Genomic DNA, 26,471 nt, shown 5'->3' with positions numbered 1-26,471 from the left:
AAGAAATTAAAATAGATAAAAAATAAATAGAAAACTTAATTTGGTTTTTAGCCGGTAAAAATGACTGCTAAAGGGTAAAAAAATTTTTGAAATTGGAACTTGGTAGCCATAAATCGATTAAACTTTTTTTTATTTCTATGCATGCAAATATATATCTTTAACAACGTTATTTATTCAAGTTTTTGTATGAAAAAAGATGGCATACAAGTGATTTTTTTTTAAAACTTTTGAAATCTCTACTATATATTTGGTACAATATAATAATCAATAGAAAATTTGATATATAATGATAAATACAAAATCTGCATAAATTAAACTATCATATTTAAGCGTATTTTATGACCGGGTAATGCTGGGGGACATACTAATCTATATATATAAAAGCGAAAATGTATGTATGTATGTGTGTTCACTTTTTCTGTATGTCTACAAAAGGCTTTTTTCAGAGAAGTGGTCGGTCGGTTCACAACTTTTTAAAACTTTTTATATCACATATAAATTGTAATATCTCAGAGTTAACAACGAAGCTCGCCTTTCTATTTAATTTGCTTGATTTAGGGAAGATAAATATTCAACATTTGTCGCTCGCCGCATGTGGGTTAGTCTTTTTCCTATAACATCGTGGGAAAATAAAAATTTAAAAAAAGCATTCCGCATTAAATGAAATACTATTCCGCAGTCAAACTTGACCTCATTAACTCATTAAAATGGGCACCTGCCAAATCCAAGTAATTAAATAAATTCAAACGTGTTTCCGTTAGCATCTCGCGGTGGGGCAAGGGTTAACATCGCACGTTTTTTTTTTTAACACTTTAATTTACAACTTTGCCTCAAGGGTTTTGGTTCGATCCTCATACTTACTTTTTTTCCCCCCCACCCCCGGAGTTTCCAAACACCCGGGCAACGCCGGGTACCCCTCACTAGTATTTAATGAAATTGAAATTTTTTAGATATAAAAAAAGACAGAAGAAGAATTTTTATTCATGAGTTGGAACAATTATATAGAAAACATTGCCAGGGCCGCTGCGAAAAAGGTAGGCTCTCTCTCTACCGTGCTAGAAAACTGCTGACACCTGAAAGTATCCTGTACCTCTATAAGGCCACCATTCGCCCATGTATGGAGTATTGTTGTCACATTTGGGCCGGTGCATCTGCTACTAGTCTCTCGCTCCTAGACAAGGTTCAAAAAAGAGTCACCAATCTGATAGGCCCTGAACTGGCATCTAAGCTTCAGCCTCTGTCCCATCAACGAAACGTTGCATCCCTCTGCCTGTTCTACAAGTATTTTAATGATGAATGCTCTGACGAACTGCAGACACTTGTGCCCCCCACGACGTAGACACCCTCGACAAACCCGACAGTAGAGATCCCTAGATGTAAAAGATCTTTCTACTTCAGTAGTTTCTTCTCCAGAACCGCTAGACTTTGGAATTCCATTCCAAGTTCCTGCTTCCCCAACTGTACTGACACGCAGAAGTTCAAATGCAACGTGAACCGACATCTTGCTTCCCAAATCCCAACATAGTGCCCCAGTAGTTGCTGCCCCTGATAGTAGCCTCCTACACCAAAGTGGCAATGCGCCTTGTTTGGGGTGAAAATGTAATAAAAAAATTTTAAAAAATACATATTAGTATTTTAAATAATTATGAACAATAGTTTCAAGTGATTTCAATTTTTTATTTTTCCATGAAAAAAAACATCAAAAGAATGTTATATAAAAACTAAAATTTATAAAATCATTTTGTATAAATATATCTAAACTTGGAGACTCTATAAAATAAGAGAATTTACAAAGTTAAACAGGCCATAGATGATCTATGGCTCTTTGGAGGTTACATTGAAACGTGAGAATAAGATTCCAACTGAGAAATGATACAAAGTATAAATCCCCCTCATCTAAAAGAAACAAATCTGAAACATTCATGATTGTTGTGTTCAAATTTTTTGTTTTTCTTTCTCTTCCTTTTTGAGCTTCTAACTTGAAACGGTCAAGTTCTTTGAAGAAATCATTTATGAACACCGATGACATTGGTTCAAATCTCTTCATCAATACGTCATATTTAGGTCGTCAAACACAGGAATTGGTGGCAGACAAGTTTTGAAATCCTATGGAAAAGGAAAATAATGACACGTCAGACTTTTTTTCTTCTTTTTTTTTTTTAAATTTATAATGTAAAAAAAATTTTTTTTTTTAAGTCAGCGTTTGAAGGTATCATTTTTGGTGCTTCTTGAACTGGCAACCATTGCTTAAAATTAAAAAAAAACAAGCAAAATTTTTTTTTAATTGTCTTTTTACTCCAAACATTGCTTAAAATTAAAAAAAAAAAAAAAAAAAACAAGCAAATTTTTTTTTGCCTTTTCACTCCAAACATTGCTTGAAATTAAAAAAAAAAACAACAATAAAATTTTTTTAATTGCCTTTTCACTCCAAACATTGCTTAAAATTAAAAAAAAACAAAAAAAATTTTTTTTAATTGCCTTTTCACTCCAAACATTGCTTAAAATTAAAAAAAAAACAACAATAAAATTTTTTTAATTGCCTTTTCGCTCCAAACATTGCTAAAAATTAAAAAAAAAATAGTAAAACTTTGGAGAATTATATAATTGCCAAAGATCTCAAGATTTCTGTTTCAGTTTCCAGTCATGGCATTTATTTTATTTGGGAATTTATTATTTACTATTAATGTAATTTTTTCCATTTTTAAAAAAAGTTAAGATCTCTGATATTTTCTTAACTTTTAAAATTTTAATCTTTTTAATTTAAAAAAAAATGAAAAAAATATTTGCAAAAAAATTGGGTATTTTTTTACGACCTAACCCAGCGTAGTTTATATTCTAAAAAGAAATCAAAATCTACTTCTTTTTGGCGAACATGTTTCAATGCCCTTTAACGATAATATGAAAGAAAGAGTTTTTTAAAAATGATAAACATTTAACATTTTTGAGAGGGGGATTATTTTCCTGTATAAATTTAACATAAAATGTGCACCCACTTCTTGGCCACGTAGCGGTCAACGAGACATGTAATCGTAAGCATTTTTTCAAGTTTGGTGACAGGATAGGGTGGGGGCAGAAAGAGGGAATGGGGTAGGGGTCATAAGTTCCAAACATTTTAAAAACATGTAGAAACATTTCAAACAGTTGGTGGAGGAGCCTTAAAATTTATAACTCCATAATTTCCACTTTTTTTTAATAAGATATGTTTTTGAGGCTGTGGAGTAGAAGGGGAAGGACAGACATAAAAAAGTGTAAAAATCATCAAAAAATCGTTGCAAAACACTTTTTGTCCAATTTTTCCAAAGTTCTTTTCAAAAGTTATATATTTTGGGGAGGATTATATAATTGTGGGAAAACTACTTAAAATTTGAAATAAAAATTAAAATCTCTTTTTTTTGCTCTCATTTTTAATTTAATTATTTTTTTTAGTAGGGAGGGAGTAGTGGCAGCTGCTATAAATAAAAATGCCCCCCCCCTCAAAAAAAAAAAAAATTTCTTTGCATGGACCAGATTTTCCAATGGCAAAAAGATGGGCAAGACGACAGCCATCTTGGTTGGAAATTTAAAATCCGTAAAGAGAGTTAATATTTGAGATGAAATAAAAAATAATTTAAAATGACTTAAAAACATCAAAAAATGATGCAAGTTGCAATGTCACTTTTATTGGTTATTGTAATTTATATTTGTTGCTTATTTGATTTTTGACCACGTTTTCTAATCGCTTTGGATTATAAAACAAACCCCAATTTTTGTTCTGAAAATTTGAATTTTGTTTGCAGAACGCCTTGAAAAACTTTGAAAATGAACATTGAAAATCTGTATGAACCCTGAGACCAAAAATATCAATTTCTGTTTCCGTTTCAAATCATGGCATCTGCTTTATTTGAGAATTTATTATTTACTATTACCATATTTTTTTCCCATTTCTAAAAATAGTTTAAGATCTCTGATGTTTTCTTAATTTTTTAATTTTAAATTTTATAAAAATGAAAAAAGTATTTGAAAAAATAAATCCGATTAAAAACTAAAAAAAAATTAATTAAAAAGAAATTTATTCAATATCAAAATAATAAATTTTTATATTTTTTATTAAAAAATATAAAAATTTATTTCATTTATTAGCAAAAATATGCTCTTTTCATTTGCATGTTTGCTAGTTTGTTTTAGATTATTACTTTCCAATACTATCGATCATGTTTACCCATTAATCGCTTATGTTTGAATTCATGTTTTGAAACATGATGTCAATCATAAACCTGTGACAGAATACACTGAAACAACCAGAAAACGCATCGAAGCACAGAAATTAGGAACTCCTGATTTTTGGAAAATCTACAACAGTGTAGTAAATAATGGGCAGTCAACGATTCCCCCACTATCAAACAATCATGAGGTTGCTTGCACAGCAACCAAGAAGGCTAACCTGCTTGCCAGTCGGTTTGTCTCAAACTCCACATTAGACCCGGCACACCACTCTCTCCTTGACTTTCCTTTGCAGACAGACGCCACGCTAGATGATTTGAAAATCACCCCTTCTCAGGTACATGGTATCATAAAAAACCTAGACACCTCAAAAGCATGTGGATCCGATCTCATCCTGGCTGTGCTATTAAAAAAATACTCAGCTGAGGTTGCTCCAGTTCTCTCCAAATTTTACAACAAATGCCTTAGCGAGTCTTGCTTTCCTGACTGCTGGAAAACCACTTCTGTAGTACCAGTTTTCAAGAATTCTGGCAAAAGACCTGACCCATTAAATTATCAATCTCCAGTTTTTTACCAAAATATTTGAATCCTTAATTAATCAAACTGTAGTCCATCACCTTACAGCTGCTAAACTCCTGACCGACAATAAGTATGGATTTAGGCAAGCTCGTTCCACAGCAGATATCCTAACTAATCTCTGAGAGTATATACCGTTCATTGGACAAAACAGGGGAGGGTAGAGCGGTAGCCCTTGATATATCTAAGGCTTTAGACAGGGTATAGAACGATGGTCGTCTAAGGAAAATTAGATCATATAGTATCACTGGAAAAATACTTAACATAATTAAATCCTTCTTAAGTAAGAGAAAAATCCAGGTTGTCCTCAACGGTCGTACATCTAAGCAATATAAATGCAGAAGTACCTCAGGATTCTATGCTTGGACCTTTATTATTCTTGATATTCATAAATGACCTCTCTGATAAAATTGTTTCTGAGATGGGTATATCTGCTGATGACACCACTCTCTATAACAGGCACGAGGGGAAAACAAATGACCACATATCTAAGCAAATGACAGAAACACTAGGGGAAGACCTCCAATGTGTAGTGGAATGGGGACAAAAATGGATGTTCACATTCAATGCTGCCAAGACTAAGCTTGTTTCCTTCAATAATTACAAGAAATCTTTTCTACCATCAATAGCAATGGCCACATTACCCGAAAGTACTTCCTTTGAACTCCTCGACCTAACGTTTACAGGGAACTTGAACTGGAATAGATATATTGAGAGCATTGCTAAGACTGCTGCGAAGAAGGTGGGCTCTCTCTACCGTGCTAAAAAACTACTTACACCTGAAATTATCCTGTGCCTCTATAAGACCATCATTCGCCCATGTATGGAGTACTGTTGTCACATTTGAGTTGGTGCGTCTGCTACTTGTCTTTCACTCCTTGACAGGGTTCAAAAGAGAGTCGCCAACCTGATAGGTCCTGAACTGTCATCTAGGCTCTGGCTTCTGTGCCATCGATGAAATGTTGCATCTCTCTGCCTGTTCTACAAATACTTTAACGGTGAATGCTCCGACGAACTACAAGCACTTGTATCCCCTCAATGTGAATACCTCCGATAAACCCGACAAGTAGCTTAATCCCACCCCTTCACAGTAGTTCCCTAGGTGTAAGAAAGCCTTCTACTCCAATAGTTTCTTCCCCAGAACTGCTAGATTTTGGAACTCCCTTCCGGAATTCTGCTTTCCCAACTGTACTGACATGCAGAAGTTCAATTGTAATGTGAACAAACATCTTGCTGCTCATCTCCTTTCATAATATCCCTGCAACTTATGTCCCCGATAGTAGCCCCCTTTACTTCAAAGTGGCACTGTGCCTTGTTTGAAGTGAAAATTGAATTTAAAAAAAATCCTTCCTGTAACATGCAAGTATCACAATTCATTTGATCTCCTGGTGGCTTGGCAGGGTGAGAGCAGCCTCAAAGTGTTTTCCATAATGGCAATAGAGATGTGCTCACAATTCCCTAGGGTGGCATATCATTAATAATCTCAAGCTGCATAGAAAGTTGTATGTGGCGGAGCCTATTACTCCACTCATTTTCATGGTGATCGGTTAAATCTCAAATCTGTCATGAAGGTCAGTATATTTTGATTGTTTGTGAACAAAATCAATAAATCACGGCGTGAGTATATTGCAAAATAAATCTGTGTAAGCATTAAAAAAAGTTGTTTTTTTGTGAAATATTTTATACAAGAAATCTTTTAGAATTAAAATCTACTGAGAAATACACATTTTGTATTGAGAAATACACACTTTAAATATGTAAACATTAGGTAGAGTTATCCAATATGGTTCAAATGAGACAACCATTTTAGATAACTTGTTATTCTTTACCATTTATATATTTAAAGTGTGTATTTCTCAATACAAAATGTGTATTTCTTACTAGATTTTAACTTGAAAAGATTCCTCATATTTCAATCCCACATAATGAAAACATTAAGGACAAACAGATTTTTTGTTTTTCTCGCAAACCACTTACGCCGCAATTTGGTGACTTTTCCGATGCAATAAAATATCTAACGATGAAGGAGATAATGATTGAGAGGATAGTCCGCAATCCAGCTCCTCCTAATAGGAGACATTTTAGATAGCTACAAATCTGTTGTGGTGAAATCCAATCAGTGATGAAATGGAAAAATTAAATCACAGAGTGAATGGTTTGCCAGGAAAAAAAAAAAACAAACTGTAGGCATTAAAAATGTTTTGTTTTCTTGTGTTAAATATGATGATATGAGAAATCATTTCAAGTTAAAATCTATTGAAAAATATTGATAAATACACACTTTAAATATGTAAACATTAAGTAACATTATCCAATATGATCCAAATGAGACGGCCATTTTGAACGACTTGTTATTCTTTACCTAATGTTTATATATTTAAAATGTGTATTTCTCAATACAAAATGTGTATTTCTCAATAGATTTTAACTCGAAAAGATTTTTCATTTTTAACAAAAATTTATTAATGCCTATACAGAATTTTTTCTCGCAATAAACTCACGCCGTGTTTTAGTGACTTTGTGTGTTTGCAGTTCTCTGTCACTGCAGCTGCATGTCCAGGATTTGTTGCCAGTTCTGTCAGCAATGAGGGCGCAAAAGTCTCAACACAAGTCGCATTTCATATAAGTGGCTTGCTCTTTATAAAGGAAAATAATGTAAGGCTGTCAAGATGAAAATTCCGTGAACTTCTTTCCTAGAACTGCCCGCTCATGAAACTGTTCGGCTGGCCTGCTTTCCAGCTGACCATAATATGGTCGTCTTCAAGTCTAATGTAAACAAGTTCTTGTTGACTCGTTCTCTCTCCCTAAATAATCTATTTCTATCCCCATTTCCACCACTAACTATTAATATGCTGTTATCCCAATGACCTCGATACACTCATTAACACTTATACTCGAATGGCTTTTGGGCCTTGATTAGTGGTGACTCCATTGTTAAAAAAAAAAGAAGACCGGTTCAAGAATCAACAGAAATCTAGCAATGTCCATGATATCATTGAAATATAATTTGTGTTTATGAAAATTAGATAAGCCTATTGAAATTACCATGCAATATCTTGAATGAAATTGTTGCCATTAAAATTTAAAAAAAAAAACAAAAAAAAAACGAACATATTTCTATAATTTTGTAAACATATATTTCTCATAAAATTTCAAATAAAATATAAAACTTAATTTTGTTATTATAAGTGCAAATAAAACTAATTGTACTATTTTAATCTTTTTATAATTTTGTTAATTTTTGTTGTATACTTTTTAATGATGTCCTTTTCTTATATTTCATTTCAATAAATCGCTTCACAATAGAAATACTGGAGAACAATAAAAATGGAGGAACTGATTTGCCTTGTCACCACTTCCGGTAGCGCTGCGCTCGAAATTACAAATATATAACCGATTGTGGTTATGAAATTTCGATAAAACTATTTGCAATATTTTAAATGAAAATGCTGCGATCAAAATTTACTTACTCTCTTTGAAATTTGTAAGCTGGGATTCGTTTCACGGAAATGAATGTTCCCATATGCTAATTGTTTATAGTGAGCCTGTGTGTAAAGAAGACGTTCGTACTTTGGTTGAACATTTCTTACTGGAAGAAATCTGGAAGAAAAGAGAAAGAAACATTTAACATTTCAATTCCATCGCGAGAATCCGAAATATAATGTTGTATATTATTTTTGAGATGCATCTTTTTTGACTCCTCGTGTGTTTCAACTTTTTCGATTTCATCTTTGTGTCTGGTATCTGCTTTTCTACTTTGGTTACAATCGATGGTTACAAATCCTATAAACTATTTTTGATGGTTACAAATCCTATAAACTAATTTCGATGGTTACAAATCCTATAAACTAATTTCGATGGTTACAAATCCTATAAACTATTTTCGATGGTTACAAATCCTATAAACTATTTTCGATGGTTACAAATCCTATAAACTATTTTCGATGGTTACAAATCTTATAAACTATTTTCGATGGTTACAAATCCTATAAACTAATTTCGATGGTTACAAATCCTATAAACTATTTTCGATGGTTACAAATCCTATAAACTATTTTCGATGGTTACAAATCCTATAAACTAATTTCGATGGTTACAAATCCTATAAACTATTTTCAATATCAATGACCAACCTGTTTGCTGCATCATCTTTTTTTTTAATTGAGAGTCACCACTTATCAAGGCCCAAAGGCCACTCGAGGATAAATAAGGGTTAATGGATGTAAGGTGGTAGTATAGTAATCATTAATGGTGTAAATTGGGTAAAATTTGATTATTTATGGCGACGGCTCAACAAGAACTTGCTTATATTGGACTTGAAGGCTACCAGGTTGTATTCAACCAGGAAGCAGGCCAATGGCACAGTGTTCTGCAGACGGGCAGTTCTGGGAAAGAAGCTTTTTTTTTATGGAATCTGCATTTAGATTAAGGCACAGATAGAGAGTAAGGGAAATCGTATATAGTGGTTCTAGCTAGTCGAGTGTTTTTTGTGGAAGTTTGGCAAGGTGGGACCATAGATTAGAGTTCAGTCGAGTGCTTACCATGAAAATAACGACATATATTCATCGGATCTACAGTTATTGCTTATTCAATTGATCGTGAAGTGGATCGATCAGGTTTCAAGGATCCACAAAATAGACACAACAAAAAGGACACCTTCAGGTTTGTGTGCTAATTTTGTCTCTCATTAACTGCTTTTAATTTAATTATTTGAAAAAAATTAAAGTTCTCTATGCAAGATTCTGTTGTTGGCACTGGTTTCCCTGATATTTTTCTAGTAAGAATTCTTTCTAGAAAGACATCAACTACTTACAGGAGAGGTCACATGAAGGTTACCAACATCCTAAGTTAAAGTGATTTTTGTGGAATGAACTGGAGTTGAACTTGGGACCCCCGGGTCGTTAGTCCATGTCATTAAGCACTGAACCACCGTCACCTCCATCGAAAAGAATAAACTTAATGTGATCTCAGCTAATCACATTCAATTTTGAAAATTGTGTGAATAAAATTCTGTTTAAAACCTTCACTTCCCAGTTCAATCCAGATCAAAATGAAAGTAAAATTAAAATACAAAAGATTATTATGGAAGGATTGTGGCACAACCATTTGCCCCCTAACATTGTTTGTCGTCATCTTCTTTTTTTTTATATATCTTCTTATCTTCTCCCTTGGGCATGCTGTTGTCTTTGACACATTGGCAGCAGGGTGCATATAGGTCCACTAGTATATAAAAAATAAAACAACTTCAAAGTAAAACACAAACTTTAACACATTCTGCATAAATTCATTGTACTCTCAGTATGTCATAGCGGTGTGGAAACTACCCTCTAAGTGCTAACGTCCACCTGTACGTTCTGTGAAGACTGTGTTCATCAGTTGCCATCAGCTCATCTCGGTCTATTTGAGCCACGATATGCATTTGACTGTGCTCTGTAGTTAACTAAACTCCTAAAACCCCTTCCCATAGCCCTTGAGCCCCTGGAGGGGCATAGGCCATCTACAACTTTTGTAGATGTTTTTGTAACAAGGTGTTCTTTTTACAGGGTGAGGGTGCCGGTCCCATGCCCAACCTTCCCAGAAAGTACATACAGCGCCTAGCCTTCCCAAATGGTTACCTATCTGGTACTGGTCAGGCTCAACGTTGCTTAACTTCAGTGATCTGGCGTGAACCAGTGTCTCAACATGATTGTGCCATACATCTAAAACCCCTTCCCAGTCCTAAATATATCTCTATTATTCAGTCTTTTTAATAACTGCCCCACCTTCTTATTTTAATAACTCACACTTTGCTTAACAATCCTTTGTCAACCTTGATAAACCAATTCCCTCTTCTTTTGTTATATTTCTTTTCCTCTTTCTCCTCCACTTCCCAACAATTACAGGATGTTATATAATTTTATTCTTTTTTTTTCTTTCCATAAACAAAAAAGTACCTTTATTTAATATCAACTGTATTACCTGGGATACTTTTTTTTTGCGCTCCCAAACTTTGCTTAATTTTCACATGCATCTCTGCCATTTCAAGGAAGCTTTATTTTTCATTAACATAAAGTGGTGTCAACCTAAAATAGGTTCATTACACTTTAATCTGTTGACAACTTACTTTCTCTCTCCCTCATTCTTACTTTATTTCTCTCCTCCAATGGCCACTTGTATCAAAAGAAGCAACATTTTAATTAGTTACTTGAAATCAAATTATTATACCTACTCTTATGGTATACAAATAAATGTAAGAAATAAAATATTTATTTTAAAAAAATATAATTGTCTATCTGTAATCTGATAGAGATCAAAAGTCAACTTCTTTCTATTAATGTTGTGAGCATCTTTTTAACCTATGAATCTGGAAAATGTCTTATGAAATTTCTTTTGGGTATTCATTGATGACAGTAAAAGTAGATCTGAGTGTAGAAACTTATCCCTCTTCCTTTATTTAATTGTATAAAAAGAAAACTAATTGAAAGCGAAGACAGATTCCTGGCCTCCGTTCTAGGGACGTCCAGAAGCAATTAGCTTTGATCGCTGTGGGGGAAAACCCCTCGTATCAGACAATTGCTATTCATTTGGATGCTGTAAGAGTTCCCTTTTTTTCAGGGTAATGACCTCGTGGAGAAGAAAATAAATACCATGAGAGAAAGCAAAAGCTTGACTGGCCCCAGGCCAGGTTTAAAAGCCACTTTCATATGATTCTCAGCTTAATTATCATTGAGTTGACAACTTTTTGATTGACATTGCTAAATTTGAACGCTTTTCACTTCCTGTAGCGTCATGGCATAGTTGTAAAATAAGTTTTCTTTCACTTCCTTTTCTGACTTCACATCACAGGTTCGAGCCTGCCTACCTACTAACACCTTTTTTTTTTTTAACACCTGCTTCTAAGCACCCCGGATACGCTGGGCACCCCCTATTATATAATTATTAATATTATATAAGAGGCAGTTGTCTGTGTGTACTTGTATGACCAACTAAAGTAAAATAAAAATCAACTACAAAACAAACAGAAAATGTAAGGATTCTTACAGATCATCATGAAGTCTTTGTGTCCATTCTTTGTCTTTCATTTCCTTCCGGGCTTTTTCTAAATGTTCAAAGTCAGTTTCCACTCGCAAACTTGGCCGAAATGGTTTATAGCGCTGAAGCTGAACTTCTTTTGGATGCCGGAAAGGACCCTAAAATATCAAAAAAGCAGTACGTACTGCAAGTTATAGACAAGGATGCAACAGCAAGTAAAGAAATGAATCAAATTCCTATTTTTTATTTCTACAATTTTCAACTTTAATTGATCATGGCAAAAACACAATATGTTACGTTGCGGTGGGGAAAAGGTGTATATATTCTTGTGTATATATTAGTAATGGGACGATTTTAATATTTTTCTCGGTTCCGATACAATTACCGATTTTGTACCAAATTACCGATTCGAATTCTTTATCTCTAAATATTTAACTATAAAAGTATTATTTTGTCTCAATCACTGTAAAAGCACATCGTAAATGTGCATTTATTTTCTCAAACGTAAAAACACTTGCGTTGGGGTGATCTAGAGATTTTAGTCTTACTGAAAGTTTAAATCAATAAATATTTATTATTTTATTATTGCTACAAGTAATGGAAAATGTTTCTTAAACCAAAATAAAATAAAAAAAGATAATTTAAGGAATCGGTTTTGGCATCAGAAATTTTTCAATTCTGATATCGATTCTGATACCTCAAAAAGCTCTGATTTTTCTGATTCCCGATTCTGATTCCGATAATTGTCCTAACACTAGTGGATACATATTCTGTTGTAATTCGTCTGTCTTTGTGTGTGCACAGGTGTGTGTGTGTGTGTGTGTGTGTGTGTGTGCGTGCGTGTGTGTGTATCACATATAAAAAGATCTTACAACACATACTTTTTTCTCCATTTCTCAGTCGATGCCCCTTCGTGAAGATTCATGCCTGCTCCTCAAAACACAATTTTATTGTTTGGAGAAATCTTTATTTTGGAATTTCCACATTCATTCAGATTCAGATTTCTTTTCTTCTTTTTCCATTTCCTTATCTTGAATCAAGATTCTCTCGCTCTGGCTAAAGAAGTCTTTGACTGCCTGACCGCGAATCCCCTGGCTAACTCTAGACTAACTGCAATTAACTCCACTAGAAATGCATGTGCGTCCCTATTTATTTTAAAGTGTATATGTGGAGCGGTAACATCCTCTCAGTGCAATCATTCATTGAACAAGAGTTAACAAATCTGATTTATATCACCGGCAATTATTTTTTACCCCTTTTTACTCAACTTGACACAAGCAAGTTGGGCTCAACTTGTATCGTGTTATCCACATTATTAACATGCAACATGTAAAACGATAGAGTTATTTCCCTTGCTTTCTGAAATAAAAGAAAATGTGATGTTTGTTCAGAATTTCTCCAATATGTAAAAACAAAAATAAAGAAAAATCTGTATAATATGACAGAAAGAAAATATTGTACACCAAAAAAATCACACAAATTAATCAAGAAGTTTTAGTTTTAAAGAAAAAAATAAAATTTTATGGCTAAGTTACAAGCGATGATTTCACAACACCATCTTGAAAATAGTTTTATGTAACAAGGGAGATAACTCTCTAATTGAATTTTTAGAAAAAACATCCTTAATATGGGGAAAAGCGAGTGGGGGCATTGTAAAAAAATCAAATTGATTTTAAAATAAGTTTCTTTATAAAATTAAAACTTGATCAATTTACGTGATTTTTATTTCCATCACAGGTATGTACATCACACAGATCTTTCTTTATTTTTGTTTTTTTAGATGGGGAGGAGGATCCTGTACAAGCGCCGAAAATTATTATATCTTATTTGGTTCCTGGTGAGACTAAAGGAATCTATATATTCTAGTTACCTTCTTTCCAGGAGGTTAGACACAAGGATAAGTGCAGATTTAATAACAGTGTTTCTCTGGATCGAACTGGATTTGAACCTGGCACACCCAGGTTCTCAGCCAGTGTCATTAATCACTTAGCCACCGTTATATATTAATCTATCTATACATGACTAAATCTTTGATGCTCTGTTTTGAAAAGGGAGATAATCCCTTGTCAAACCTTATTGTACTTACTTCCTTTTGACAACTAAATTTTTTAACACTTACGAAACCACGGTGAAAAAACAAAAACAACTCCAAGAATACGAAACCAACTCTGGAGCCAGTAACTTTTCTCCTTTCTTTTCTAAGATGGCGACGAACATGTATGTTGAAGGCTACACCAACCAAAACGTTGCACAAATAACACTAAAGATGAGAACAATAGTTCGATCAAAACAAATAACATGAACAATCAACCCTTATCTAAAAAATTCAGAACTAATTTTAGTTTTTTTTTTTTATTTCTCCGTGTGTGTTGTGTGTGTGTGTGTTGTGTTGTGTGTGTGTGTGTGTGTGTGTGTGTGTGTGTGTGTGTGTGTGTGTGTGTGTGTGTGTGTGTGTGTATTGTATGGCATTCATATGTACATATGTTATTTCTCCAGCTTACCTGAGGCTTTTTCAAAATAGGGGGAAGCTCCCCAGCAGGTGAGGGGTATAATTTCTGATGAGGTTCGGGAAACTTTTCCATCTTTACAGGTTTTATATTATGAATCTGCATCGATCGGATGAATGTTTCCATGTTGTTGTTGTTGTTGTCACTTTAAAAAGAGAAGAACAAATTTTGGCCATATTTTAGCTTGATTATTGAAAATAAATGTTTATAAAAAAACAAGATTAAATAATTCATACACAAAATCTTACTTTTTTCCCGACCCCTGCAGAATATGCTCGATCATCTTTTAATCTGCCTTTTGTCTGACGAATTGAAGTTCAGCAACATAGATTACCATGACATCTTCTCTGTGTTTTACCTCTTTTCTGCATCCTTCCACTATTCCTTTTAGACATGCTAGACTATATATGTATACAGGGTGGAACGATAAAATTCTCGTCTCAAAGAAAACAACACTACAGCTTTATTTTAAAACTTTTATTGTAAAAAATCAATTCAGGTAACTTGATTATGTAGTAGAGCTGACATCTATTCAATGTAGCCGCCTTCAGCCTCAATCACCACTTTGATATGGGTTCGGAACTGAGAGCATGCCTTTTCCACAAACGCCAGTGGAGCTCAGCAAACACTCAGTAGATGCAGCGATCAGGCTGGCTTTGGTATTGTGGGAAGTCATGTTGGCGATGTTCTCGACATACAACCAAATGAAGTAGTCCAGCGAGTTCAGGTCAGGGAAGGTGGAGGACCAGTTAGAGAAGGGTGCAAAGTTGTAGCACTCCTTCTAAAGCCAAGCCTGGATTTCTTTGGACTTGTGGGCCGGTGCCAAGTCCTGCTGCCATACCCAGAGTCTGCCAGCAGCCACCTGATTGCACCAGGGGATCACCACACTCTTCAGCACATCCAAGAACACTTTGGTGTTGATTTTTAAGCCGACTTTGAAGATGTGAGGTGGCATGATGTAGCCCTCACTTGAAATATATATATATATCGTTAGTTTATCATTCCAAAACCAGAGGATGCATTTAATTCACACTGATAATTTTTTATTCATTTTTTTATGAAGTATGTCTTACACATGTTTTGTTGAATAGTGGAAAACTACCAAACAACTCATCAGAGACAAAGCTATGTTCCTCAAAATATTGTTGAAAAGTTCCTTATATGGGAAGAAAAATAAACAAAAGAAAACCCGGCAAAAAACCATAACTGTGGCTGGAAAAGCTTGTCTGATGCATTGAGCTGTGCCCTAAAGTATTGAACCATCTAGATTTGCATTTTGAGGGTGCTGGTAATGGTCCTGTTGTTATAACTTGGATCAGTAGAAAGCATGAGTTCTCCGATCTCATTTGTTGAATATTGAGTCACTTTCAAACATGATAGAAAGCTCCTATTACTCTTGGGATATGTACACAACTGGCCTACTAGTAGATGGTCTGCAACAAAAAAAGAAAACTAGTTTTCATCAAACGTAAATGGAATCATGTCGTTTTTTCTAGTGTGATAATTTTATCGTTCCACCCTGTATATATATGTATGTATACAATTGAAATATAGAATTTTGTCATTTATTTGTATCTGCTCTGTAGTTACATCGAGCTTTATAAATTAAAGGACTAGTAAAAGGTCAAATATAATTGAATAAACATATTTCTCCATAAACATATATATATATATATATATATATATATATATATATATATATATATATATTAGTTTAGTGGTTATATTTAAATTCTGAAAAAAAACAACATATAGACACATATATTCAAATGAAGAATTTATTGTTTGACAAAAGGAATATATAGAAGGGGTTATGTTAATTTCCTTCTATATATTCCTTTTGTCAAACAATAAATTCTTCATTCGAATATATGTGTCTGTAAGTTGTTTTTTCAGAATTTAAATATAGCCACCAAACTTATATATTGTTCTATGCTTAAATATTGAGTTTCTCCTTTTTGGCTAGGATCACCCTGAAAGTATTACTTCAAGTAATATCTATCAGGATTTTTCATCTGATTTTTAATCAGTGTCTTATATCGATTATATATATATATATATATATATATATATATATATATATATATATATATATATATATATATATATATATATATATATATATAATGCTCCTCATCTTGAGTTGAGCATATTGAGAAGTGATACACGAATTACCATTAGCATATAAGCGACGCTCTTTGTGTCTCAAGTGGAGGTATTTCGGACGTTGTCAAAACATTGTTAAACTCACTTTTCGCTCAGCAGCCGCCAATAGCGTAATGGTTAGGAGCCTTGACTGTCGTACAGACGGTCGGGTTTCAATCCTGGCTTGAGGTAGTTGCTTGTCTAGCCGCACTGATGAGCTGTGAAACAGCGAAACAGTACTGTATGTGGATGATTTTATATATATATATATATATATATATATATATCGTTAGTTTATCATTCCAAAACCAGAGGATGCAGTTAATTTCACACTGATAATTTTTTATTCATTTTTTTATGAAGTATGTCTTACACATGTTTTGTTGAATAGTGGAAAACTACCAAACAACTCATCAGAGACAAAGCTATGTTCCTCAAAATATTGTTGAAAAGTTCCTTATATGGGAAGAAAAATAAACAAAAGAAAACCTGGCATTTAAACACTAAAGACGGGTTGAGAACATTTAGATTAGAAATGAAAAAAAAAATAAAATGGGGTGAATTAATGGGGACTATTAAAGGGGATGAGGGAGTAGACAACAGAAGAATAGAGAAGATGAAAGGAAGAAAAAAAAAAAGAAAAGATAGAAATTTTTTTTTAAATTAGTCTAACCAAAGTTCTTGGAAAAGTAACCCAGGTGTGACAACAAATAGTCCAATAGAGGTTGATTCGAAAATAAACTCAAAAGCAACAAATTTTTAGTAAGGTAATCTTCAATAGAAATCCAGGTGAGATGCCAACAGTTTAATAGGAATCAGATTTAGAACAAACTTCAATGGAAGGAATCTTAGGTAAAATAATTTTCAGTCAAACGTCAGGGAGGCTGGACTGCAACGTAAAATAGTCCTCAGGCATATTCCACATGTCTAGAATTGATCCAAGGAATACCCAAAGACTAAACCCAATGCAGTGTAATTGGGTGTATCAATCCCAAAAAAGCTCACATATTAGTAATTGGTTCAAGCAATCGATGGTTGTCTTCAAGTCTAATGTAAACAAGTTTTTGATGAGCCGTTCCATATAAGTTAACAAATTTACCGAATTTCCATCACTAACAATTACTATATTGTCCAATTTCTACTGTAACTCTTTAACCCTTATCCTCGAGATGCCTCTTGGCCTTAATAAGTGTGATGCCTAAGTAAAAAAAAAAAAAAAAATATCCAAAATAGAAAAAAGTGGTCACTAGAAGAATTGGGAAATATAATTTAAGGGAAGTGATAACTAGCAAAAAATGGGAAAATTTACATTCCAAAAATATGAATTCAAACTCCAAAAGGTTCCTTAAAATCTAATTTTTTTTTAAAAAGGAAACCTAATAAATTGAAGTTAATCTTCAACTCAAAATAAAACTAATGTCCACAAAATGGAAGCCGCATAGAAAATTAGTGGAGCTCTCCAGTTTTACTATACTGCTCTCAATTTTTGGTCTCCATTAATTCACCCCATTTTTTTTTTTTACTTTTTCATTTCTAATCTAAATGTTCTCAAGCCAGTTTTAGCTTTGAATACCCTTTTAGTGTTATAAAGCCGGTTTTCTCCTCTTCTGATGAATTCGAAATTCCATGGCCGTTTTTTTTTTAATTGCATTTTCACCCCGAAGAAGGCCCAAACAGTGTCACTTTTGTGTACGGGCCTACTATCTGGGACATAATTGCAAGGATACTATGTAGGCAAGATGTCTGTTCACATTACACTTGAACTTCTGCATATCAGTACAGTCAGAGAAGCAGGAACCCAGAAGGGAATTCCAAAGTCTAGTAGTTCTTAGGAAGAAACTATTAGAGTAGCAGGCTTTCTGGCATCTGGGCATTTCTACTGTGTATGGGTGGGATTTTCCTGCTTGTCGGGTTTGTCAGGGATATTTATGTCGAGGGGGTATGAGGCCTTGTAGTTTGTCGGAGCAGCCACTATTAAAATACTTGTAAAACAGGCAGAGGGATGCAACATTTTGTCAATGGGACAGATGCTGAAGCCTAGATGACAGTTCCTGACCTATCAGGTTGGTGACTTTTTTTAACCCTATCCAAGAGCGAGAGACTAGTAGCAGATGCACCAGCTCAAATATGACAACAATACTCCATACATGGGCGAATGGTGGCCTTGTAGAGGTATAGGATACTTTCAGGTGTAAGTAACTTTCTAGTATAGTAGAGAGAGCCCACCTTCCTTGTAGCAGCCACAGTAATGCTGTCGATGTATCTGTTCAAACTCATGTTTCCTGTGAATGTTAAACCGAGGAGTTTGAACAAAGTACTTTCAGGTAGTGTATCATTAGCCATAGTTATTGGTGGTTGTAATTATTAATGGAAACGAGCTTAGTCTTGGCAGCATTAAATGTTACCATCCATTTTTGCCCCCATTCCCCTACAGACAAGAGATCTTCCTCTAGGGTTTCCACCATTGCCTTGGATATGTGTTCATTCGTTTTCTCCTCGTGTCTGTTATAGAGCGTGGTGTCATCAGCTAGTATACTGATCTCAAAGACAATTTTATCAGGGAGGTCATTTATGAATATCAGGAATAATAAAGATCCAAGGATCGACCCCTGAGGTACTTACGCATTTATATGATATTGTTTTGATGTACGACCATCGAGGACAGCCTAGATTCTTCTCTTATTTAAGAAGAATTTAATTATGTTAAGAATTCGTCCAGTAATACCACAGGATCTGATTTTCTTGAGAAGACTATTGTGCCATACCCTGTCAAAAGCCTTAGATATATCTAGAGATACTGCCCTGCTTTACCTTGTATGGTATATACGTTCAGAGATTACAGTTAGGATATCTGCAGTAGAACAGGCTTGCCTAAATCCATATTGTTGATTGGACAGAAGTTTAGCAACTGTAAGGTGGTGGACTAGAGCTTTAATTATGGATCCAAATATTTTCAAATATTTTGGCGAAAAGTGTGAGGAGGCTAATGGGGCAATAATTTAATGGGTCAGTTCTTTCACCAGAATTCTTGTAAACTGGTACCATAGAAGTGGTTTTCCAGCAATCAGGAAAGCATGATTCGGTAAGGCATTTGGTGAAGAATTTGGAGAGAATTAGAGCAACCTCATCAGAGTATTTTTTTAATAGTACAGCCGGGATAAGATCAGGTCCACATGCTTTTGAGGTGTCTAGGTTTTTTATGATATCATCTACTTGAAAAGGGGTGATTTTCAGATCATCTCATGTGGTATCTGTCCACAAATGAAAATCAGGAAGGGAATGGTTTGCTGGGTCCAAAGTAGAGTTAGAGGTAAATTGACGTCAAGCATGTATGCAGATATGTGGCCAATAATGTTTGTATAAAGAAACATACTATGATTATGCTCCGCTTATCATTGAGCACTTTTTGATAAACACCAGAATTTCAGTGAATTTACATATAGGAAGCTCAATGCTTACAACCATTATATATTATTAAGAACACTGTAAAGCTATGACACAGAGGTCGAAAAGTCAGAACTGATCACATATGGAAAGAAAACGGAACTTCCTTTGTGGAACAATGTCAAAATATTTGACAGAGATGCACGGTGGAGAGTGCTAAAAAAAGAAAAAATTCTACCAGACCAAGCCTAGAGATTAGTAGCATTTGGGAGCTTCTAATTATACAAAAAACAAACATTGTACACCCTTAACATTTTGGCGATGAAAAGGAGATAATTCCTTGTCGATCTTTATTAGAGTTGCTTCACCTTTATCAACTAATTTTTTTCACAAATTCAAAACAATAACCATAAAATAGAGACTAACTCAAAGAATACGAAAATACCTACAGAGCTAGTAACTTTTCTCTTTTCTTTTGCAAACAACAACCAAAATGCCTGAGGACAATCTGACTGAAACGTTGCACAAATAACTCTCAAAATGAGAACAATAGTCTGATCGATACACTATAAAGTTGGAAAGTTTTTTTTTTTTTCCATGGAATGAAAAAGGATTTGGTAAAGAAAAAATTTTGATGAAAGGAAATAGAAATATTTTACAAAAGATAAAAATAAAAGACCAATTATTGCAGTGTTCATAGTCACCCACCCCAAATATACATACATACATATATATATATTAGCTTGGACTTTAAAAAGGAAGCGTTTCTTTTTCTGTACCTGTAAGGCGAGTTGTATATTCCTGGAATGACTTTTGTACTGATCAGATGATGTTCTTTGCATGCTTGACGGATTTGAAATTGTTGATGCTTTTGGGACGCAACTTTTAGTTGCTCTTCCTTCTGATGTTCAGCAAATTCTTCAAGTTTGGACCTGAGGTAAGAATGAAAACAAAACAACAAATAAACCTTTGTCAAACGGAAAACATTTGTCCGGCAGTAAAGAACAAGAACTAGCTGAAGACCTATCCTACACAAGGGATTCAGGTAGTTTGTTTCACTTTATGTAGTTTGGTCGTTTGGTCACTGGTTATATTGGTGATCTTTTCTTTCACCAAACGTCACTATTTGGCTGAAAGCATTTGTCAATGGAAAGGTCTGGTTTAGCGATATCTGTGAAAACCCCCCCCAAAAAAAACTGGATCACTTCATAACAAACTCCTTCTTTTAAACTCCTTGGCCTAATGTTTACAGGGAACATGAGTTGGAATGCTTGAAAGTACTCCCAACAAACCCGACTAGTAGCTAAATCCCATCCCTACACAGTAGAGATCCCTAGATGTAAGAGAGCTTTCTACTCCAGTAGTTTTTTCCATAGAACTGCTAGACTTTGGAATTCCCTTCCAGGTCCCTGCTGACATGCAAAAGTTCAAGTGTAATGTGAACAGATATCTTGCTGCCCAACTCCCTACACAGTACCCCTGTAGCTTATGTCCCTGATAGTAGCCCTCTACATCAAAGTGGCACTGTGCCATGTTTGGGGGGAAATTGTAATAAAAAACAAAACAAAGAAGATATGACTTACAAGTCACTAATAATCATTTTCTTATAAAAAAAATAATTATTCGGTTAAACATTGCGATAGTGTGCGTGTATGTATATATATATATATATATATATATATATATATATAGTCATCCACATACAGTACTTTTTCATTGTTTTACAGCTAATCAGTGTGGATAGACAGGAAACTGCCTCAAGCCAAGATCGAAATCTGACCGCCCAAATGACAGTCAAGGCTTCTCACTTTTGTGCTATACGGCTGCTACTGCGTGGGTAATGAATTAACGATGTTTTGACATCGTCCAAATGTCTCCGCTCGATTTGTTTACACAAATATTGTCGCTTAATATGCTAATGGCAGTTTGTATATCACTTCCCAATGTGCTCAACCCAAGATAGGGAGCATTATAGTCATCCACATACAATACTGTTTCGCTGTTTCACAGCTCATCAGTGTGGCTAGACAGGCAACTGCCTCAAGCCATATATATTAGTCTATATACAAGAAAATAGAATGGACAGCTTATATTTCGTTCTGATTCTGGATGGCTAGTTTTCTTTTTTTTTTCAGTTTAACACGTTTCTAAGTTCATCTGAGCGAATTGGTTGGTTTGCGAGCCCTGGTAAAACTTGCTGTCCAAACCTTTATGGATTCCTCTGTATCTCTCAGGCGTCTCTCTATCATCTGAAAACCTTGTTTTTAATTGAGTTTAGTTTTTCTCGCTCCCTCGTTATGTCTTGATCTATTTACTCCCGTAACTATCCTTCTTGTCTCTTTCCTCTTTTTTGAAACAAAGAAAGTTTTTTCCCTTCTCTTCACACTCAATTCAAATATTCCTCTCTTTTTTCTCTTTTCAGTTTTTTCTTTACCAAAAAACTTTCCCAGAATTATAATTTTCCCAGAATTATAATTTTCACTGAATTATAATTTTCACAGAATTATAATTTTCACTGAATTATAATTTTCACTGCAAGAATATTGTTCTGTCATTTACTTGTCAGTAACACCTTACATGTCCTGTACCCAGCCTCAACTTCTTTGTCAGCCAATATTTTGGTCAGCTTATTTTTCTGGGAATTAAAATTCTGCCACTTTTTTCTTAGTCATAATGATTTGTGAGAAATTTGCCAGTAAGGTACCAGCAAGGTTATTCAGCTTTACCTGAGATATGCAATATCGCCACATGAGAGTGAGAGACTTGTAATAAATTTATCAGTTCAGATGTGACAACAACGCTCCATGCATGGGCGAATTGTTGCTTTGTAAACATATAGGATATTCTTGAGTGTGAGTAATTTTCTAGCAACCTTGGCAATATCCTCAATGTATTTATTCCAATTCATGTTGCCTGTGAATGTTAAGTCTAGGAGTTTGAATGATGAGCTCTCGGGAAGGGTGTTATTTGTCATGTCCATCGGTATTTAATCTTATGTATTTGTTAATTCTTTTGGCGGGTAATTAAACTTATCAATATGTATTCTTATTTTGCAGATGATGTCAAATCACTGCTTATTCAACGCCTACGATCTTCATGAATCAATTATAAATTGGATAAGATCTTCATTTAGTGATCGGACATACAAAGTTTATGATAAATGGGTGCCCGGCGTTTCCTGGGTGTTTGTAGATGTGTGTTGAACTGGAAAAAAAAGTGGTAGTAGGCAGACAGGCTCGAACCCACAACGCGAAGGCGGAAAAGAAACCATGACTAGAAGTGTAAAGCGTTCAAATTTAACGTAGTTAATCAAAAAGATGACTTGCAGAAATGGCGTTGCTTCCCATGAAGGGCGTTTTTAATGTGGGGGAAAAGCAGTTCCCCCCAAAAAAGGGGGCACTTTGGCAGTACCCAAATAATTAGCAATTGTCACAGTATGAAGGACCAATTACAGAACAGATACAAAAACTTCTCCCGGAATCTAACCAATGCGAGAACCCCGACGCAAAAAGCCTTTCGTGAGCATACACAAACGCACGCCCCCATTTTGCCTTTTATATATCAGACTAGCGGGGGTACCCGGCGTTGCCCAGGTGTTGAGCACAAAAGAAAACAGGTGTTAGTAGGCAGGCAGGCTCGAATCCATGACGAACCCCTAATGCAAAGGTGGAAAAGAAAGTGAAAGAAAATGTGACATCTTACCGCTACGAGGCCATAGGAAGTGAAAAGCGGAACTCTCAAATGAATAGCAATTGTTTTATATGAAGGGTTTTCCCCACATTGATCAAAGCTAATTGCTTTCAAGACGTCCCGGCACGAAAGGCCGCTGACGGCTTTGCTTCAATGAGTTTCGCTTTATTTATACGAAAAAGACCAACAAACAAGCGGAAGGACAGAATAGCGTGAATTTCATAAAAGCCGATCAAAATAAATGTAGAGACGACATCCGTTCGCAAATCGTAGATATTATGATCTAGGAAGTATATAAAAAGTTCTAAAATATAGTAACCTTCTCGAGTGCCCCCTCCCCCCGGGAAAAGCTTTTCGTGGGCATACAAAAACACGCATGCCACTTTTGCCTTTTATATACATAGACTAGCCTGGGTAGGTGTGGGTTGAGCAACAAAAAAAAGTTGTAGTAGGCAGGCAGGCTCGAACCTGTGATGTGAAGGCAGAAAAGAAAGTGGAGGTGTGTGTAAGCTGTAGAAATGTAGACAACATTCAAAAAGTAAAAATGTCCAATGTAATATGATCAATAGTAAAATATATTACCAATCACATAAGTATTGTTAATATTGTTAATCAATCACATTCGAGCAGCGATCATTTGAGAATGTATTACATGATATAACGCAACACGGATGTAAAACAATCTTTTTAACCATTCATTTTATTGTATCTAACTTATTTTAAATGTTTTTTGGAGCAGATGTGAGTTTGAATGGTCGTACTTCCTAAATGGTAAAATTTACAAAACAGTAATGTGCTCATGTGACGTACTGGGTTGCCTAGAATATATATCAGAAATCCATAATGATTGGTTCATAAAAAACTAAAACAGACAAACAAACAAACTTTATATATATGTGAATTACCATCTTTTCCCTATATGGCAACTGAAATGCGATTGTTTTAGTTTTTGATAAATTGAATTAATCTTGTTACATTAATTCATCTTTGATTGTCGAGACTGCTCTGATGATAGAAGACCTCGACGGCCGATACTTATTCCACGCTGTCTGTGACTAGCAAAACTCTTTATCTCAATATTTTTTCCAAGATTTGCTTCCCTGCCAATGACAACATGGTCGTCTTCAAATACTTGTTATAAACCCTCTTCATAAGTACTCAAACTTTGTTCATTGCATTCATCATTTTCAATCCTCTCATAATATTCTTCATCATTCACCAATCTCAAATTTTAGCGAATAAAAAACTAGACTTTTAGCCTGTTAAAATCGGGCAAAAGTTATAACTTGTTGACTTAGAATGAGTGCTTTATGCAAATTGATGCTTGAATATGGTTAAATTTTTGCATTATATACTAGTCCCTATGAATCCCTATGAATCCTTATTAATCCCTAACAATACATCAAACAGATATTATATTATTTAGTTTGCTGCACCTCATAATAACAAAGGTTCATACAAAATTTCAGCCAGATCGGCCTAGTAGTTTCCAAGAAAACTTTTAGAGTAAATGTGGTATTGTGGTGTGTAATCTTTATTAATGCGTATTAATCTCTAACTTTGCATTGAACAGATATCATAATAATTAGTTCACTCCACATTATCATAACAAATTCCATACAAAATTTCAGCCAGATCGGCTCAGTGGTTTCTGAGAAAAAGTGAAACAGACAGATAGACAGATTAAAGGAAATATAATATAGAATGCCATAAACATAAGTAAAAACAAATTTTTTTAAAAACTTACAGAAGAAGTTTATTCTTTTCAATTAAAGTCATCAAGTAAACCTTTCTTCGATGAAAGTCAAAGATATTTCTCCGACTTTGGTAACCTCGCCAAACCTTTTGGATCTGAAATCAAAACGCAAAAGCCACCAATAAATTCCATGTGCAGTTATTACATTAGTGGAAGACTTACCACACATTTTAACTTTCACAAAATGCAACTTTAATTTTAAGCTTTCACTTCAATCAATTTTATTTGTGTCCCAAAAATGGTAAAGTGTGACAAGTCATGTAAAACGACGGAAGATATCATTTGAATGTTTGTCCAGATTTTAAATCTGGATATCATATGATTTGATATGATATGATATGATATGATTTGATATGATATGATATGATATGATATGATTTGATATGCTATGATATGATATGATATGATTTGATATGATATGATTTGATATGATATGATATGATATGATATGATATGATTTGATATGCTATGATATGATATGATTTGATATGATATGATATGATATGATTTGATATGCTATGATATGATATGATTTGATATGATTTGATATGATATGAAATGATATGATTTGATATGATATGATTTGATATGATATGATATGATTTGATATGCTATGATATGATATGATTTGATATGATATGATATGATATGATATGATTTGATATGATATGATATGATATGATATGATATGATATGATATGATTTGATATGATATGATATGATATGATTTGATATGCTATGATATGATATGATATGATATGATATGATTTGATATGATATGATATGCTATATGATATGATATGATTTGATTTGATATGATATGATATGATTTGATATGATATGATATGATATGATTTGATATGATATGATATGATATGATATGATATGATATGATAGCCATCATCACACCTTTCTATGGTAAGATCTTCCCGAGAGCTGAAACAGAGCCAAAGAATGTTCCTTTTCTTCCATTGAAACAAAAACGACGATGATACATCTTCTGCAGGTGACGGCGATATGAACCTATTTATATTTCAATAATATATATATATATATATATATATATATATATATATATATATATATATATATATATATATACTAGCATGGGTTGACATGAAGTTCTGTTTGAAACACACCTGTATACTAATCATTTTCATCATGGGCAACGTGGTACCCCCAACAAAAATAAAAGAACGGAT

At 34.1% G+C, this 26,471-nt stretch overlaps 1 protein-coding gene across 1 annotated transcript in view; it reads right to left on the bottom strand.

Moving 5' to 3' along the window:
- Positions 1–1,656: 1,656 nt before the first annotated feature.
- Positions 1,657–26,471, bottom strand: part of LOC145260294 (spermatogenesis-associated protein 17-like) — a 48,783-nt gene continuing 23,968 nt past the window's right edge. Inside the window, exons 5-10 of the mRNA XM_080118147.1 lie at positions 25,261–25,364; positions 20,603–20,755; positions 14,289–14,439; positions 11,797–11,945; positions 8,247–8,376; positions 1,657–2,106 (exon numbers count right to left, since the gene is read on the bottom strand). Coding sequence (XP_079974273.1) covers positions 2,047–2,106; positions 8,247–8,376; positions 11,797–11,945; positions 14,289–14,439; positions 20,603–20,755; positions 25,261–25,364 — 747 coding nt within the window. The 3' untranslated portion in view covers positions 1,657–2,046. The remainder of the gene's footprint in view (positions 2,107–8,246; positions 8,377–11,796; positions 11,946–14,288; positions 14,440–20,602; positions 20,756–25,260; positions 25,365–26,471) is intronic.

The sequence above is a fragment of the Euprymna scolopes genome, chromosome 36, assembly GCF_053919585.1.
Source record: "Euprymna scolopes isolate OS-2025 chromosome 36, ASM5391958v1, whole genome shotgun sequence".
Lineage (NCBI taxonomy): Eukaryota > Metazoa > Mollusca > Cephalopoda > Sepiida > Sepiolidae > Euprymna > Euprymna scolopes.
This window is presented reverse-complemented; position numbering and strand designations above follow the sequence as displayed.